Source organism: Rhinatrema bivittatum, chromosome 4 (assembly GCF_901001135.1).
Source record: "Rhinatrema bivittatum chromosome 4, aRhiBiv1.1, whole genome shotgun sequence".
NCBI lineage: Eukaryota > Metazoa > Chordata > Amphibia > Gymnophiona > Rhinatrematidae > Rhinatrema > Rhinatrema bivittatum.
In genome coordinates, this window is record NC_042618.1 from 223,005,838 (window position 1) to 223,023,355 (window position 17,518).

Consider the following 17,518-nt stretch of genomic DNA (forward strand, 5'->3'; position numbering starts at 1 on the left):
ATAAAATTGGTGGGATAAGCCTGGAATGGGGAAAAAATTCCCCAAAAGAGAGGGTTTAAAGCATGACCTGCATTTTGGCTGTATATGTCATAGAAAAGGAAACCAGAGGCGTACTGAAGGGGGGGGGGGGGGCGAGGGGGCAGTCCGCCCTGGGTGCCAACAAGGGGAGGGGTGCCATTGCTGCGGTCTCGCGGTGACGCACAAAGTAACGTGCTGGCGGGGTTCCTACTCCTCACCAGCAAAAGCGAGGCCCTGCGGTGCCAGCCTTTCCCTGGAGCCGGCGGCAGATGAAGAGGCCCTGCCCTGCAGCCAGCCACCGAAGAAGAGGTCTAAACTGTGTGTGAGAGAGCGAGGGATTAGCCCTCTGAGAGTGAATGCCTGTGTATGTGAGAGGGTGTGTGTGTGTATGAGTGTACGAGAGGGTGGGTGTGTGTGTGTATGAGTGGGTGTCGGTGGGTGTGTGAGTGTATGAGAGGGTGTATGTGTGGATATCTGTGTGTGTGTGTGTGTGTGAGTGACTGTGTGGGTTTCTGTGAAAGAGCGTGCCTGTGCCTTTGCATGTGTGCCTGTATTTGTGTGTGTGTGAGAGGGGTTAAAATTTTTGTGCTCTCCTCCAATCCACAACAATCTCAGGATGACTAAAAATCTAAAGTTCCCAGGTATGGAGAGCAAGAGATTTTTTTTTATCCTTGTTAGTTTTAATTATTAGGTGTGATGTGTCTGTTATCTTGAAATATTTTATTAGTGTTTGGTAATTCTATTCATCATCTGTTTTGATATATATAATTTTTTTATGGTTTTACTATTTTGATTTTATATTGTTTGATTGTATTGTTTTGAGAAATAGTGATGTTCTGCTTTTCCATTATTGCACTGCATACAGAATCTGGCTTGTTGTGGTTTCCAGTTCAGTTTTTGTCTGCATATGTGTATGTATATTAGTGTGTGTGAGAGAGAGAGGAAGCATGTGTGTGGATGAGAGATAGAAGAAGAAGCATGTTTGTGTTGTGAGAGAGACACAGAGGAAGTGTGTGTGTGTGTGTGTGTGTTTCACACACACACACACACACTTTACACACTCCTCCTCTCTCTTTCTCACACACACACACGCTCCCGCCGTCTCTCACCAAGCATGTATGTGTGTGTGCATTAGAGAGGGCGCATATTGGGGCAGATTTTCAAAGGGTTATGCATGTAACCCCCGAAAAGCTGCCCCTGTGCACGCTGAGCCTATCTTGCATAGGCTCGGCAGAGCGCGCAAGCCCCGGGACGCGCGTATGTCCTAGGGCTTCGAAAAAGTGGCGGTCCGGGGGCGGGGCCGTGGGCTGGACCATGGTCTGGGGGCGTGGCCGGGGGCAATTTCGGGGCAGCCTCAGAGGGAACGGAGGAAGGCTGCATGGCTCGGCGCAATTGTGCACCCTCTTGCACGCGCCGGCTCTGGATTTTATAACATGCGTGTGGCTGCGCGCGCATGTTATAAAATCGGGTGTAGATTTGTTTGCACCTACGACAATCTTAGGATGACAGATATGGAGAGCGGGAGATTTTTAAAATCCTTATTTTAATTATTGGGTGTTATTTGATGTATCTGCTGTTTTGAAATATTTTATTGATGTTTAGGACATTTTAAAATTATATATGGGGGGGGGGGGGGATGCCAAAGGAAGTATCTGCCCCAGGTGCCAAATACTTTAGGTACACCTCTGAAGGAAACTAATTTTTTTTTGTACATAGCTAAAAATGTTTTACCCTTGCGTCCTGTACCAAAAAATGAAGAATCCAAGGAGGCTTTTCAGCTTTCAGCACTAGTTCCTTTGAAGGGAAAATCATGCAATAAAGTGTCTTGAATCTTATAGCACTACTCTGGTGAATGATGCAGAAGAAGAGGAAAACTGAAGAAGGAGGGGGCAGAGAGTGGTGGGAGAGGAGATTAGGGAGGTCACCCAGGCCAACCCAAAGATGCTGATCCAGTCTTGGTTTTAACCCCTTATATTGATGGGGGTGGTGGTCAAAGAACTACTTTTCATAGGGAAACCAAAAGTATGTCTCTATGGATCCAAAGAGACAAAACCAAGACTGGATTCATTTTGAGTTGACGGGTGAGGCAGCAATCCTGGAGAGGAGAGAGACTGAAGTGATCAGGAGAAAGGCTGCTGTTGTTTTGTTTTGGTTTTTTAAATAAATTATTTTAATCAGTGAGAAGAGATTAAATGTGAGTTACCTCCCAAAATGAGGCTGTTATGAGAGAATGTCCATCAGTTTGGTTTATAGTTTGTGGTTTGTAGAAGGCAACCTGGAATATGGCTGTGCAGTCAAATTATATTTATTTTCCGCTTTCATCATTCTGTATAACACTTGTACTCAATCTCGCTAACCTGGAAAGAGACATTTTGTTGACTGGAATTGCCGTCATGACATATCGTGTCTCACTTTAGCAAAAGTGCAAAAAAAAATAGAAGCATTTTACTTAGGGGATTTTTTGGTTCTTTAATTTTTGTGTCCATCATAAACTATTCAGCTCGGAAGGAGTGTGAGTAAGGAGTAAAATGCCACCCCCGAAGTAAAAGGTAATATGTGTCATCATCATTGGCTACAATAGCACTCTTCTCATGCCAGGTGATTTCTGAATTAACCTGCCACATAAAATCCTGAAAATGTCGGATTGAAGCCTTCTGTTCTTCGCACCTCTGCAATCCCACCCAAGGCCAGTCTGAGCTGTTCCCCCTTTAAATCCATCTTGGGCAACTTGTGTCGCCAGAGTGTTCAATCTTTGATTTTAGGATTTGTCATCTTACAAAAAAAATCCTCACTGTCTTACCAGAATTTCATTATTACTTGTAATTGCCAGTACAGTATTTTGGAGCTTTTGAGGATAATTTACATTTGGATTTCTGATCTCATTATTCACCTTTCCACAGCCAAGCTCAATGTCAAGTTAAAAATTCAGGTACAGTTAATAAGTCCCTGCCCCCAGAGGGCTTATAATCTTTCAGACAGCTTAGCGTGGCCTCATATACACCACACATATTTTATAATCTGTGCTTATCTGGGCTGCACAGATTATAAAATACGCATATGTTTCAGCATACACAAATATCGGGGGTGCATGGAAAGCATTTTTCTACCTATTTTATTTATTTGTTTTTATATACTGGCATTCATGTAAAAACATATCACGTCGGTTTACATCTCAGATTAGGCATTAGTAATTGAATTTGCATTTTAAAATAAACATTTAAAATCTAGTTACATATTATCCATTTTGCTTAAAATATCTAAATAAAATAAAGATTAAAAAAAACAACTATACATCGAAAAATAAAATCATAAAATATACATACAAGTGAAAAAATAGAACTTGTTTATGGAAAACTTTGATTTATATGTGGAAGTAGGGATACATGTAAAATTTAAATCGCCAGTATATGAATACCTCCACCAGTTCACCCAGTCTGTCTCCAATTCATCGAGACCTTCCTAGTACTTCACCCTGATCTTCCCCCAGTTCATCCAGATTTCCCATCAACAATAGCAGGCAAGAGACAAGGCTGATATCAATTGCACTAGATCAGCGATTCTCAAACCTGTCCTGGAGGACCCCTAGCCAGTTGGGTTTTCAAGATAATATCCCCAATGAATTTGCATGAGAACATTTTCATGCACTGCTTCCAGAGCATGCAAATTCTATCTTATGAATATTCATTTTGGGTATCCTGACCACCTGACTGGCTGGGGGACCTCCAGAACAGGTTTGGGAACCGCTGCACTAGATAATTAGCATGTGTAACATTGTGCAGGTAAGTTTCCTAATATATTTGCTAAATCTCTTATTTAAAAAAAAAAAAAAAGCAACTTACAGGCCCTGCCCCTGTCCCTCTTGGCCCTGCCTGAAATGCCCTAGACAGCTCCTTTTTAAATATATGCATACTTTTGATATTTATCAGATAACATGCATATACTAATTTTACACACATTCTTTGAAAAGTTGTAGCCGAGGCAATGAAGTATTTTGCCCAAGGTCACAAGGAGCACTAGTGCAGGAGGCAGGATCAGAACCCTGGCTCCTCTGGCGCTCAGCCTGCAGCTGTAACCACTAAACCACTTCTCCACTCTGAAATGTGACACTTGGGGATATTAAGTAATTTACTTAGCTTCACATAGGTCCCAGTATAATAAGGAGCACATGGCTGTTTGTGCACACATCTTGCGCACAGCTTTCCTCCTGCTGCAACAAGGAGCTCAGCACACAAAACATATGGGCGCAAACATAAATAAAAACTGGGTGCTAGTGCTGCTCCGTGCAAATGCCATTTTAATCAAGGCATTAGCTATTACTCCCCACTGCAAATGTGTGCATAGGCTTCCTTTAGGTTTTCTTTAATAATGACAGAAATTTAACTCCTGGTCGGGAATGGAGTAAAGTTTCTGGGGCTAGTGTTAGTCTCTGAGGCTGAACCCGGAGCACATAATCTGCGGATCATGTACTCTGCATTTTGTGCATAAAATAAGATTTGTGCACAAATCATGTTTTCTGTGCATACATAAAGCATCGATTTTTGTGCATTGTGGGGTGGATTTTAAAAGGTGCGCGCAACACAGTTCCTGGCGCGTGCACCTGGACATACCGGTTTTATAACAAGCGCGTGTTGCCCGCGCCCGATTTCATAATCGGCACGCACATGTGTGGGCAGCAGGGCCGGTGCAAGGGTACTGGGCACCCTAGGTGACCCTTGTGCCGCCGGTCGCGCCCCCCCCCCCCCCCCACACACCTGTTTCGGCGCCGACTGTGTGCTTCTCAGGGTCGCGAGCAGCACCTGAGAAGCACACAGTCTCTATTTCTCTTTGCCGGGAGCGGGATAGGCCCCGCTTGCGGCCACCACGTGGCTGCTCTTCGGCGCCCCCTATGGCTCGGTGCCCTAGCTGACCGCCTAAGTTCGCCTAATGGACGCGCTTGCCCTGGCGGGCAGATGTCTGTCACGCGCACAATGGGGGAGATGTTTTAGAAAATATGCACGGCGACGCAGGTAGGCCTTTCCCAGTTCCCTCCCAGTCCTCTTTAATTAAGGAGCAGACTGAAAGGGAACTTCCTTAACCCTATCTTTTCTCCCTCTCTCCTCCCCCGACCCCTAACCTAACCCTACCTAGTCCCCCTAATGTTTTCTTTTAATATTTACTGCTCCTCTGGAGCAGAAGTATCTTCCAGACCACGCCCTGCAGCCTCGCCCTTTTTACTTGGCTCAGCTCTTCTGTGCGTAACCCCCCGATTTTTACGCATGCGGGTCTTTTAAAATTGGCCCGTGAGTGCAGAACATGATTTGTGCATGTAGACGCTGTGTGCATAATATGAATCGGGAGCATAAACGTTGTGTGTGCAAAACATGAGCTAAAAATGTAAAAGTTGGCCCCCTAAAAGGAGCGCAAAATGTGAGTTGGAGTAATGGGTGTTGTGCTAAATGTTGTGGGCACAAAACACGAGTCTGGCCACTGTCTGCAAAAGTGGCACTGAAACACATAAGTAACATTTTTAATGAACTTTGGTAGATAAGGATTGCTAGGATAAGCACGGAGAATTAGTGGGACGGTGAAGGTAAAGCCAGAGATCAGCACTGCAGCAGAAGGGAAAATGGGCCAACTGGATGGGGCTTGCAGACATATTCTTGCTGATGGTACTGGAAATCAGCCTTCTATTTATTCTTCCGTGCTGTGGAGGTAATTTTCTGAAGGATTCTGGCGTGTAAAACTGGGTTTTACGTGTGTAGGTGGACTTTTTGCATGAAAATGGACTTTTTGAAAATTGCACGTAGATGGTAACTTTCGGACGAGCAAATGCACGCTCATATGCAGGCCAATGTGGGCACGAACGCACAAGCGCTTGCATTTTATATCGTCAGCACAAGTGTGGCTGCATGTATAAAATGTTTTTAAGCATTTACACCGGCATCTGCTGATCGTGCTTTTTCCTTAGGAATTGTCAGCTTTTACATGCACAAGTGAGGGAATTTTATAATATATGCGAGTAAAGGAAATGACCCGTTTAACCAGTTTGTCCACCAGTTTGCCCAATTTATTTCTAGATCATCGAAACCCCCCTGGTTCTTCAGCCTGCACTCTCCCCAGTTTACCCAGACCCTTCACCCAGTCAGTAATTTGCAGAAGTAAATGGACGCAGATAACAACTGTATGTGTACCGCTTGCTCAGGTTATAAAATAGCCTCACCCCATCCCACCCTTATTATTAATTTTTTTTAAGTGCGTTGATTTCCTTGCACATCAGCATTTAAGTGTGTATGTGCAAGGTTTGTAAAATAGCGTGGACATGCATAAGCGCTATATGCGCATGCATCTGCCCATTTTGGCGTGTGCATCTCTTTTAAAATTTACCCTGTAACTCCTTTGAAATTTCACTGAATTTTCTAAAGATTTTACATGCATAAATGGATTTTTATGCTCTATATGGGCTTCTGAAAATTGCTACAATATATAAATTGGTTAAGTCTATAAGGGGCCACCTGCCTCTTGTCATGTTTACTCGTAATGGGGTAGATTTTATAAAGTTGTGCGCGCGCTACCCGGCGCACACACATGGATGCACGATTTTATAACTTGCGCGCACAGGTGCGCGCAAGTTATAAAATCAGGGGTCGGCGCGCGCAAGGGAGTGCACAATTGTGCCGATGCCCGCGGCCTTCCCTCATTCCTTCCCAGGCTGCTCCAATTTCAGAGCGGCTTAGGAGGGAACTTCCCTACCCCCTAGCCTGACCTTCCTACCCCTTTCCCTAGCCTTCCCGCCCCCTAACCCTAACCTCTAACACCCCCCCCAAATTGTATTTTACCTGTTGCGCCTGCCTGGAGGCAGGTGCAAGTAGCATGCGCCGGCACCCTGCTGGCACGCGATCCTCCAACACAGCGGCAAATGGCCGCTGTGCTGAGGGCCTCTAGCCCCGACCCCAGACCTCCCCGCCCACTCCCTACCCGCTCCCCGATGCCCAGGGACATACACGTGTGACCGGGCCTTTTAAAATAGGCCCAGAGCACATAAGTCCGGTCACGCACGTACATTTTTTAAAATCTACCCCAATGTGTGTAACTCCTTTGAAAATTCACTTCTGCCAATATGCCTCAACCCTGAGCAATAACAGCCTCCATACTTCTTCAGCCTGTGGCCTTTCTCTTAAGGCAGCTAACAATGGTACCAATTAGATATTTCAGTGCTTGTACCGTATCTTCCTTTTCCCTTCTTCCTTCTAGAAGAAGGGAAGGCAACTCTGGTTCTCAAACGGCGCAAGGCAGTTAGATTTTTCAGGATATCCGCAGTGAATAGGCCCGAGAAGCATTTATGCATGTACATGTGCCTTTCCTCCCACAGCCTAAACACGCCCTCCAGGGACACCTCCTCTCGATGCGGAAAAGAGCCTTTGTCTCAGCTTTCAGCCGCATTAAAGGTGGGAAACTTTCAGATGGCCGATAGATGGGGTAAAACATTTTTTATCCGCGGGAATTACTTTGAAAATTGGCCCTTAAATATCTGCCTTTCTGGCTCGACTCCTGTAGCAATTTGAGGAAAATTTGCTGTTGATGTTTCGATAAAGTTGTCCTAACTTAAAATGCCTTCTCCTGCCCTGGGATTTTTTTTTTGTTTTGTTTCTCTATATTTTAAATTTAAATTCTGTGGAACTATTTTCAATTATCATAAAGGAACAGTTAGTTCTTGTACAAAATCACTGCTGTTTCACAGCAGAAACTTTAGCTGGCTTTCCCCCCACATAAAATTACACAGGTTTATCGCACAGTATGGGCCAAATCCTTAAAAATAATGGTCCTGTTATATATCCTTCTGGGATGGTGCCAATGGCAGCAATTCTTTTCTTGTGTGCAAGTGCAGCTGAACCTTCCTACTTCTTTTTCTCCTCTCTGATGTCTACTTCCGATTCAGTGGCAGCAGCTCTAACTTTTCCCAATTTGTATTATGCTTTCGAAAACGAAGGTGAAGGTGAAGGTTGTGCTAGCCCCTAGGTGTGGCCACAGTGCTGCTTTGCGGCAGTGCAGGAGACCCGGGTTTGTTGCAAATGTAAACCCATATGACATAGTGAGGGCAAAGGTAGCGCCGGTGCCATTTTGAATATTGGCAATATGGCCCGTGTGCAGGAGGTCGCTCCCGGACCCCCGCTGGACTTTTGGCAAGTCTTCTGGGGGTCAGGAGGCCCCCCCAAGCTGGCCAAAAGTCCCTGGGGGTCCAGCGGGGGTCCGGGAGCGATCTCCTGCACTCGTGACGTCGGGTATCAGGAACCAAAATGGCGCCGGCGCTACCTTTGCCCTGTCACATAAGGGCAAAGGGCCACCGGCGCCATTTCTATTAACGCAGCCGTGGCCCGAGAGCGGGAGATCGCGCCGGGACATCCCCCACTGGACCCCAGGTAATTTAAAACATTTTGGGGGGGTTCGGGAGGGTGGGGGATTTATTTTAAAGGGTCGGGGTGGGTTTTAGGGTTGTTTTGGTGTGCCGGTTTTCCCGCCCTCCCCCCTACGCCGATAAAACGATTTTTTAACCGAAAAACCATGACGATCAGATTCCCCCCCCCCCCCCAGCCAAAATCGATCGTTAAGACGATCGATCACACGATTCACATCCCTACAAGACATAGTTCAAAGGTACAACTGTCAGGTTGCTGGTCATAGGACAGCTCACGGGGAACAGGCTCCCCGACCATCACCCCTGAGATTATATCCCACATTGAACGAGGGGAAGAGCCGTACATCAGGGATGAGCCGGGATCAGAGGAAGGAGGAACTGGGAAAAGCAGCTGCTCAGGTGAGTGCAGGAATAAGAGGGACCGGGGTAAAACTGCTGAGCTTGGAGAGTGGAAGGAGCAGCTGGGAAGTGCAGAGACCCGTTCACAAGCTCCTCTGCAGATCTCCTTAATCACTCACAGGGTTCCTGCGATAGGCATTGGTTGTGTCTGTGTTATTTTTTCATATTCACATACTGTGATACTATGTGAGTGGTCCTTGTCTTACTAGGTGGGCTGAAGGACAGAGCAATTTGGACTCCTGATATTTTCTTTAGATGATGATTTTATTTTTTACAGCACAAGAGAAAACAGGCAGAATAAAGTCTGCTTATTTTAGCTGCTGTAAATCAAAAGGTACAGCAATCACAAATAGACAGTCTTAGCATAGGATCTGCCTTCTCCTCTTCCCCAGAACATCTCTGTTCCTCTCTAGGCCTGAGATGTATTCTTCTCCCCTGGGAAATGCCCTGTGTCTTGGCTTCCCCTCCTGGGTGTCTGTCAAGGTTGATTGTGCTAGGTAGCTGAAGCTGTTCCTTTAAGGGGTTCTCAGTGCTTTCCTTATATACCCCTTCCATTACCCTCCCACTCAGTTCATCCTTCTTATGTTGAGCACTTGCTCTACCAGGGTCACTCCCCAGGGAAGAAAATCTCCATTCCTGTTTTCCCTTCCTGCCCTGAAATGTGGCTGTCCATTTCTTCTTCTAACAGAGGACAGAGCTAAAGATCCCTAAGCCAGGGAGTGATTTTCCCTCAAACACCTACAGATGACCCCAGGTAAACTGAGCATAACCATCATCCACTGGGGCTCACTCAACTTTCCCTGGGTTACCCTCTCCCATACATTCTGGGGAAGCAATTAAGGGTAGATTGGGTGCCCACAGTCCTTTGTTCGTTTTAGTAAGCCTATCAACTGTAGTCTCTGGGTGCTTTCCCTTGGCGGCATTGCCATTGGGTTTTGGGTGTCTTGTTATCCCTCACGTATAATTCTGGGCTCCTCAAAAGAGAGGTCTCTGGAAAGGACTTTTCTTTAGATACAGAACTGGTTGATATAACATTTAAAACTAACCGGAGAAAGTTCTTCTTCACTCAACGCACAATTAAACTCTGGAATTTGTTGCCAGGGGATGTGGTTGGTGCAGTTAGTGTAGCTGGGTTCAAAAAAAGGATTGGACAAGATCTTGGAGAAGTCCATTACCTGCTATTAATTAAGCTGACTTACAAAATAGCCACTGCTAGCCGTCCAGGCTGATGCATCCAGCGCAGATTGAATCTTCCCCGATTACATTTGAAACCCAGAGCGGATTACAACAGGAGCTGCTGGAGGGTAACCGTGCGAGTCCCAGGACGCGAGTGGATGGTAGAATCTTTTCGCGAGGCGGAGGTATTCACCAGGTGCTTGAACTGGGTCCCTCAGGAGGAGGAAAACAGGCCCAGACGGCAAGTACAACTGCAGGTAACATGCTGCAATTGGCAATCGAAGGGGAAGAGAGACAAGAAGCCCGGTCAGAATCCATGGCTGTGAGTATCAATCTTGGGCAGCCCGAGGAAATAACATTGGGGAATGTGTGGTATGCTTTAAAAGCTATTGAAACGGCCTTGAAATCAATTGCTCAAACAACAACTGAAGCTAAAAACCAAACGATGATAAATAATAATTTGATTGGAACTTTTAATCTTAAATTTCAAAACCATGAGGAAAGAATATCTAAAATGGAGACTCTGCAGCACAACTTTGTAAAGTCTGAAATGTTAATTGGAAAAAGATTGGAAAGAGTCGAAAATAACCTAAGAATACTGAATTTGAGGATAATAAACTTCCCTGTGGTTAGAATGATCTCACCGGCCGAATTGTTTAAAATCTATCTGAAGGAGATTTTAAAAATCCCCGCGTCAGCGTTACCAGTATGCACCAAGGCATACTACCTCCCCCAGCCGAGACGCGAGGTTGAAGGAGAGAGAAATATTCCATCTATGAACATTTCTGATTTATTGGAGTTATCAGTAGTGTCAGAAATAAGAGAGAAAAGCAATGCTAGTAACATTTGCATTTATATCTGATCGTAATTATGTTTTGAAAATGTTTCTAAGGAATAGATTAGCTTCTTTTTATGGTGCCCAGGTTTGGATATACCCTGATGTGGTAAAGATAACCCCAGCAACGCAGGAAAGAATTTCTTGTAATGAGAAAAAGGGTTCCTAGTTTAGGAGCCCGGTATGTGCTAAAGTACCCTAGCAAATGCTGTGTTAGGTATCAAAACAACAATTATGTATTTTTTGAGCCTGAGCAATTAAAGAGATTTTCTGGTGGGCCACTCTCATGATATTCCCGGAGATGGATCGACTTAATAGAAATAGGGAAGCTTCTCCTATCTTATACTTAATTCAAATAAATGAATATTGTATTCGCTCAGAATTCTGTTGCCCCCATAATACCTATATGTAGGTACATATTTTAGTTAATAATTACTTACTCCGGAAGTTATGCTAAGTAAGTTGTATATATTTCATGAAGAAATATGTACCGTATTCTATTTAGAAATGTATTTCATGTAATTTTGTGAAATTTTGAAAATAAAAAAAAAAAAAGAGAAAATAGCCACCGCTATTACTAGCAACAGTAACATGGGATAGACTTAGTTTTTGGGAACTTGCCAGGTTCTTATGGCCTGGATTGGCCACTGTTGGAAACAGGATGCTGGGCTTGATGGACCCTTGGTCTGACCCAGTATGGCCCATTTTTATGTTCTTCGACACAGGTATCTTCTCATTCAAGGCAACATTTATTCATAATACTGTATAACGGAAAACAGGTTGTCCTTGCCTTCATTAACCCAAACATAGGATATAATAGTGGATTCACAGGTACGCAGTCAGACAAGTTCACTTGATTTAAGACAAGGTAATTTGCAAGATCGGGTATTTATTTATTTATAACATTTTATATACCGTCGTTTAGAGAGGTTCCATCACAACGGTTTACAGTGTCATGAAAATAAACATAAAACAATACCATAAAAGTCAAGGAAACTTAATAGAACAAATCTTAACTATGAGTTTCACTTCCATCACAACAGTTTACAGTGTCATAAAATAACTCAATCAGATCCATGATCTTATCAACCCCTGAGGTCCAATACGATTGGGGTTGATAAGAAATACGATTGGGATTGGGGCTGCAGGTCTGGGCTAGAAGCAGGTATGCAGTCCTTCTCAGAGATGTATCCTGTGGCTCATAGGCAGAGAACAAGTCCTCTACCAGGGCAGATCCTGGTTCGACAGGTCTGGCTCTTTTTCCCCTTACACCAGGTATGTTTTTTACCCCCCTATCTTATATCTAATTTTCAATGAGAAAAACTACCTGAGCAGATTCTCTTTGAAAATTAGATACAAGTTATATGGATGCAAATCTAGTCAAAAACTTTGCCCTTCAAGAGATTACTGAAATTTGTCGTCTCACCACCTCCCTTCATGTATGGATGTGGGTCCTGTCACAATTCTGTTACCACAACATACATTTCAAAATTTGCCTTTCTTTAAGCTTTTTTGATGTCCAGCTGTAAAGCAAATTTTGTTTGAGGTCTTGCATTCAACTGCACCTAATGGTTTATAGTGTTTTTACATATAGTATCTTTACATACAGTATCTGATACCTCACATACCTTTACTATTTAACTAATTTTTATGTAGCATTGTGCCCAGGTTCCGCTTTACTTTTGTGTCTCTTAAACTTGAAAATATGAAAGGCTTAGATGAAAAATGAATTTTATCCAATGCACTTGGACCAAATCAGCTTTTATTTCCCCTTGTCAGAAATGTTCCATATAGTTTTGAATTTGGAAAAAATCTTTGACTTGTCAATCCTTTCATTGCATATGCCATGTGTGCCACTATAGCGTGCTGGTACTTCACCAGCTCTGCCCAGCCTACCTCCTTAGCTGTATGCACATATGTGGAACTTGTACACTTTGTTAACATTTTGATTTATTGACACCATTCCAATTCCAGTCTAGTTTGGCAGTGACTGAAAGAGGGCTCTCACCTGAAGGATCTTCATTAGCTTCTGTTTAATGAATCATTACTTTTTTTTTTTACTAGTTCCATATGGAGTCTACAGTATTTCCCCATCATTAAAGCCACCATCGTTACAGATGGCACCACTTGATCTCTTAACTGGTCGTTGCAGCATAGGATTGTATGGAAGTGGAACGTGAACTCCCAGAAGCAGACGCTGTCCAACAAAGCCAAAGAACATTGGATGGGCATTATAAGGGTCACATTGCCTCTGTTAATACTTGTTTCGTGGACAGTGGAGGCCTACTGTAGTACTTTGAATAAAAACACAACATTTTTCTGGCCATGATTTTGTTTACGCTTTCATTTTGCTTTTAACAAAAAGTATTCATTGTTAAGAATGAGGTTAAAAGAGTTACTATTTATTTATTTATTTGGAACTTTTATATACCGACATTCATGTGCAAAATTACATATCACATCGGTTTACAGTGAAACGATAAAAGCAAACGAATGCATTACATCAAACAAGGGATACGGTAACTGGGATCAAGGTTACAAATAAATACTAAGCTCTTCATGAGAGCAAGAAACTAAAAATGCACAGTATCACATATCCAGGATACATAGCAGGGGATCAAAGCTAACTTTGCTAGGAAAAGGAGTCTAGAAAAACTAAGAAAAGAACTTACTACTAAGGAAAGGACTTATATACCTATGTATTTTGTGATAGGTTTAGCAAGAGTTCAACCTTTTCTTTCTTTTTACTCTTTGCAGGTGATCTGGTGTCTCGGGCAATGCACCATCTCCAGCCACTCAACCCAAAACAACATGGTAACGGCACTCCCATGCACCATAAGCAAGGACCTCTTTACTGGGAACCAGAAGCCTTGTATACACTCTGTTATTTCATGCACTGTCCCCAGATGGAATGGGAGAATCCCAATGTAGAACCTTCCAAGGTCACCCTCCAGACTGAAAGGTGAGCTTATTTGGAAGAATTACTACACTGCAACTTGCAGACTGTTATTCAAAGAAAGCTGAGTGCCTGACCTTGGCACCTCAGTTGTAAGTGCCTAACATTAGGCAAATTTTCAGCCAAACTTAGGGGGTCATTTTCTATCGGTATCGCATGCGAAGAGGGACTTTTCGCACGTGATAGCTTGATAGGGGCGGTCGGGGCGGACTCGGGACTGGAAGAGGAGGAGTCGGGGCGGACACGGTGGTAACTTCGCTGGCGGCGATAAGGTAAGACCCGTTATCGCCACCAGTAGCGCACCCAATAGCGCCACCTTTCACGGTGGCGCTATTGGGTGCGAAAGCCGGCAGCGATAACACCGCGGTGGTGCGATCGCTGCCGGCTTTCGCAGGCCCGCCCCCTGCTTCGCGCCCCCCCCCCCCCCCGTTATCGCGGGATTCAGTAAGCTGTGCGCCAATAGAAAATCCCAGCCTTAGGCATCTACATTTTTAGCTGAAAATTCACCTTTTAAGTGCCTATATTTAGGCCTGCTATTTTTACAACTACATTTAGGAAGAAAGTAAGGTACCTAACTTACTTATCCAAATCTGATCTTGTCCTTGGCCCTACTCATTTTTTAGGTTCCTAAATTTAAGAACCCAATAAAAATAGGTACTTAAGTTTAGGTGCTTGGTTAGAGGGAAATTTTCATTTAGGAAAATCTGACTTTGTTAGGCATCTAGATCTTTTGAGCATCAGCCCCAGAGTTTTTAAGGTATATAGAAAGTATATTCCATTCATACACTCATGAGAGGAATATTGTGGTGACAATTATGACTCAGAACTACTGTAGACAAGGTTGTAGCTAGGGCTGGGTGAGAGGGGCAGCTGCCCAGGGAATAAAGCCACTCAGGGGTGGAAAGATTACTGAAATGCAAATGTGGGCTACAAGTGGATGAAAAGGCAGGAAGAGCACCAGCTTTGACAAATAAACCCCTACGGATCGTGTAGTGCTCAAAAAGATAAAATATGATAAAATGAAGTAAATGTGTCAGATAAACAATATGCCAAATTAAGGTTGAGGTCAGGATGCAATTAATATATAGAATAAATAGATTGGAAGGTACCTCAAGAGTTCATCTAGTCTTGCTTTCAGGAAGGATTCACCGTAAATGTAGCACCTTTGACAAGTGTTTGCCTGTCTTCCCGTAAAAAACCCCTCCACTGACAAAGATTTGCCACAACCCTGGGTAAACAGTTCCAATGTTAATTTGACAGCTCTCAGAAGGCTCTTCCTAATGCCTAACCTAAATCTTTCCAGCTCCACTTTAATTCTATTAATTTTTGTTCTTTTGTCACTGGAGATCGAGAATAACTGAATACTGTGCCCCACATAACCTCCTTCTGTGAATCTGCAGACTGCTATCAAGCTCCTCCCTCAGTCTTTGGTTTTCTAGGCTAAATAAATCTAACTCCTTCAGCCTATCCTCATAGGGTCATATTATTTAGGTCTCGAAGGAAAACCATGTAATATAATAGTGATATTAAAAAGTTGTTTTATATTTATAGATGTGCATGTTAAATAAGAATCTGTTTTACTAGTACTTAGTTACAATGTAGTAATTTAAGCCCATACATCATACAGCAGTATATGAATTCATCCTGTTTTGATTAGGCCTAGTTTCTAGATAAATATATCCTGCTCTGAACTGTTCTTTTGCTGACCTGATATCCATCAACAGTGACACCCAGTGGTTATATGTGCAAGATTGATTCCAGATGTGTTGAAATTCCTTCTTGGTGGTTCTGTGCTTCTCAAAGAGAAATCAGATGCTATATATATGTAGTCTGAAGAGTTTGGAGTCAAATATTCTCCATAAGTTAATTCAGTTCATATCGAAAGGTTGTGTGAAAACACATTGCTGAGCAGCAGCTGCCCGGACTGCACTGTTTTGTGGGAGAACTAGGTTCAGCACAAAGTTTCACCTACTACAAATCAGTGACAAGATGTACAGCAAAAGTCACAGATTTATAGGCATGTGACAGAGGCTATAGTGTGGATGCTTGTGCTATGACCCCCCCTGGAACTGGACTGAGATCAACAACTCGTTTCATAAAGGCTGCTTTAGAGGTCCCCACCGACCTACGTACCATTTCTATTAAGGATGTTCATTCGTTTCTTTCGTTTCGGTGGGTTCATACATACCTCGCTGACTTTATAGTACAAGCGAAAAAAAACCCAGATTTTATATGTGTAGTTTTAATAATGAGATATGCACATAATATCCATTTTTTTGCATGTACTATAAAGTCAGCAAGGTTCATCCCCATTAAAAGGAAGAAAAGAATACACATCCCTAATTTATTTATTTATTTATTTATTTAGCATTTTTATATACCGACTTTCCAATAACAGAATTACTGATCAACTCGGTTTACATTATAACAGAACAATCACATTTACAAGTAAATGTCTTACAATGAACAGGTAGATATAACTTGGATAGGTATATATGGGGTTAACCAGTAAAAGATACATTGCCTAATGTAGGCATAAGTAAAGATACAGTGCCTAAATTTAGGTTAAATAAACAGTGCTAATTATAAGACTAGGTTATGATCCTTGACTGCCAAAGTTTTATTAGGTGTGGATTAGGTGTGGACAGCACTGCACAGATAGCACTGCACAGATAGCAGTGCACAGACAGCACTGCACAGATAGCACAGACAGCACTGCACAGATAGCACAGACAGCACTGCACAGATACATGAAAGAGAAAGTCCCTAGTCCATGGATCTTACAGTCTAGGGGAAACACACAGATAAGACAAATCATTTTCAAGTAATCAATTATCTATAATACAGTAAAGCATGTTTAATGTGGGAAGACCAAGATCAGAAGAGTCAGGATTTAAATGCAGTCTCAGAAGTTGGTCTTTAATATAGCCAGAATTGGAACAAAACACATAAATGCAGGAAGGCTAGTCCCAGAGCATGGTGCTGTAAAATAGAAAGAATGGAATCTGAAATTAGCCATGGAGTGGAAGGGCACAGATAGGAATAACTTTCCTACCCAACGGAGTTCATGAGGAGGGACATGGGGGAGATAAGAGAGGAAAGGCATTGTGGAGCTGGGGTAATTTAAACTGAATGTGGAAGCAGATAGGGAGCTGGTGTAGAGTCATGAGAAGAGAGGTAACATGGTTGTAAGGACACTGAAGGAAGATAAGTCATGTCACGCAGTGGAATTTTGAATAGGCTATAGCGGAAAAAGATTTTCAGTAACAGACCTGTGAGGAGGAGGTTACTATAGTGCAAGAGAGAACTGGTAAGAGAGTGGATAAGGGTTTTGGTACTTTGTTCAGAAAGGAAAGGGTGGATTTTGGTGACATTAAACAGAAATAAACTACATGTTTCAGAAATGATTTAGATGTGCACAGAGAAGGAGAGAGAGAGAGGAGTGAAAGATGATCCAAGATTGCAGGTTGAGGGCACAGAAAGGGTGACAGTAATTATCTACCGAGATAAAAACAAATGTGAAAGGGAAGAAGAAATATAAAAAGTTCAGTCTTGCTACGTTTATGGTGGAAGTGGGACATACAGACGGCTTTGTCCAATAAACAAGCTGAGGCCAGAGAATGGATGAAAGTTTTGGTGCAGAGAGAGAGAGAGAGATCTATGAGTCATTGGCATAAAAATGATATTAAAAGCCATGGGAGGAAATCAGAGCACCAAGGGAATGAATATAAAGAGAGAAAAG

The 17,518-nt window shown here is 43.1% G+C and overlaps 1 protein-coding gene across 1 annotated transcript in view; it reads left to right on the top strand.

Moving 5' to 3' along the window:
* The window catches only part of BTBD11 (BTB domain containing 11), a 473,288-nt gene that overhangs the window by 372,644 nt on the left and 83,126 nt on the right, over positions 1-17,518 (top strand). Inside the window, exon 3 of the mRNA XM_029599760.1 lies at positions 13,578-13,782. Coding sequence (XP_029455620.1) covers positions 13,578-13,782 — 205 coding nt within the window. The remainder of the gene's footprint in view (positions 1-13,577; positions 13,783-17,518) is intronic.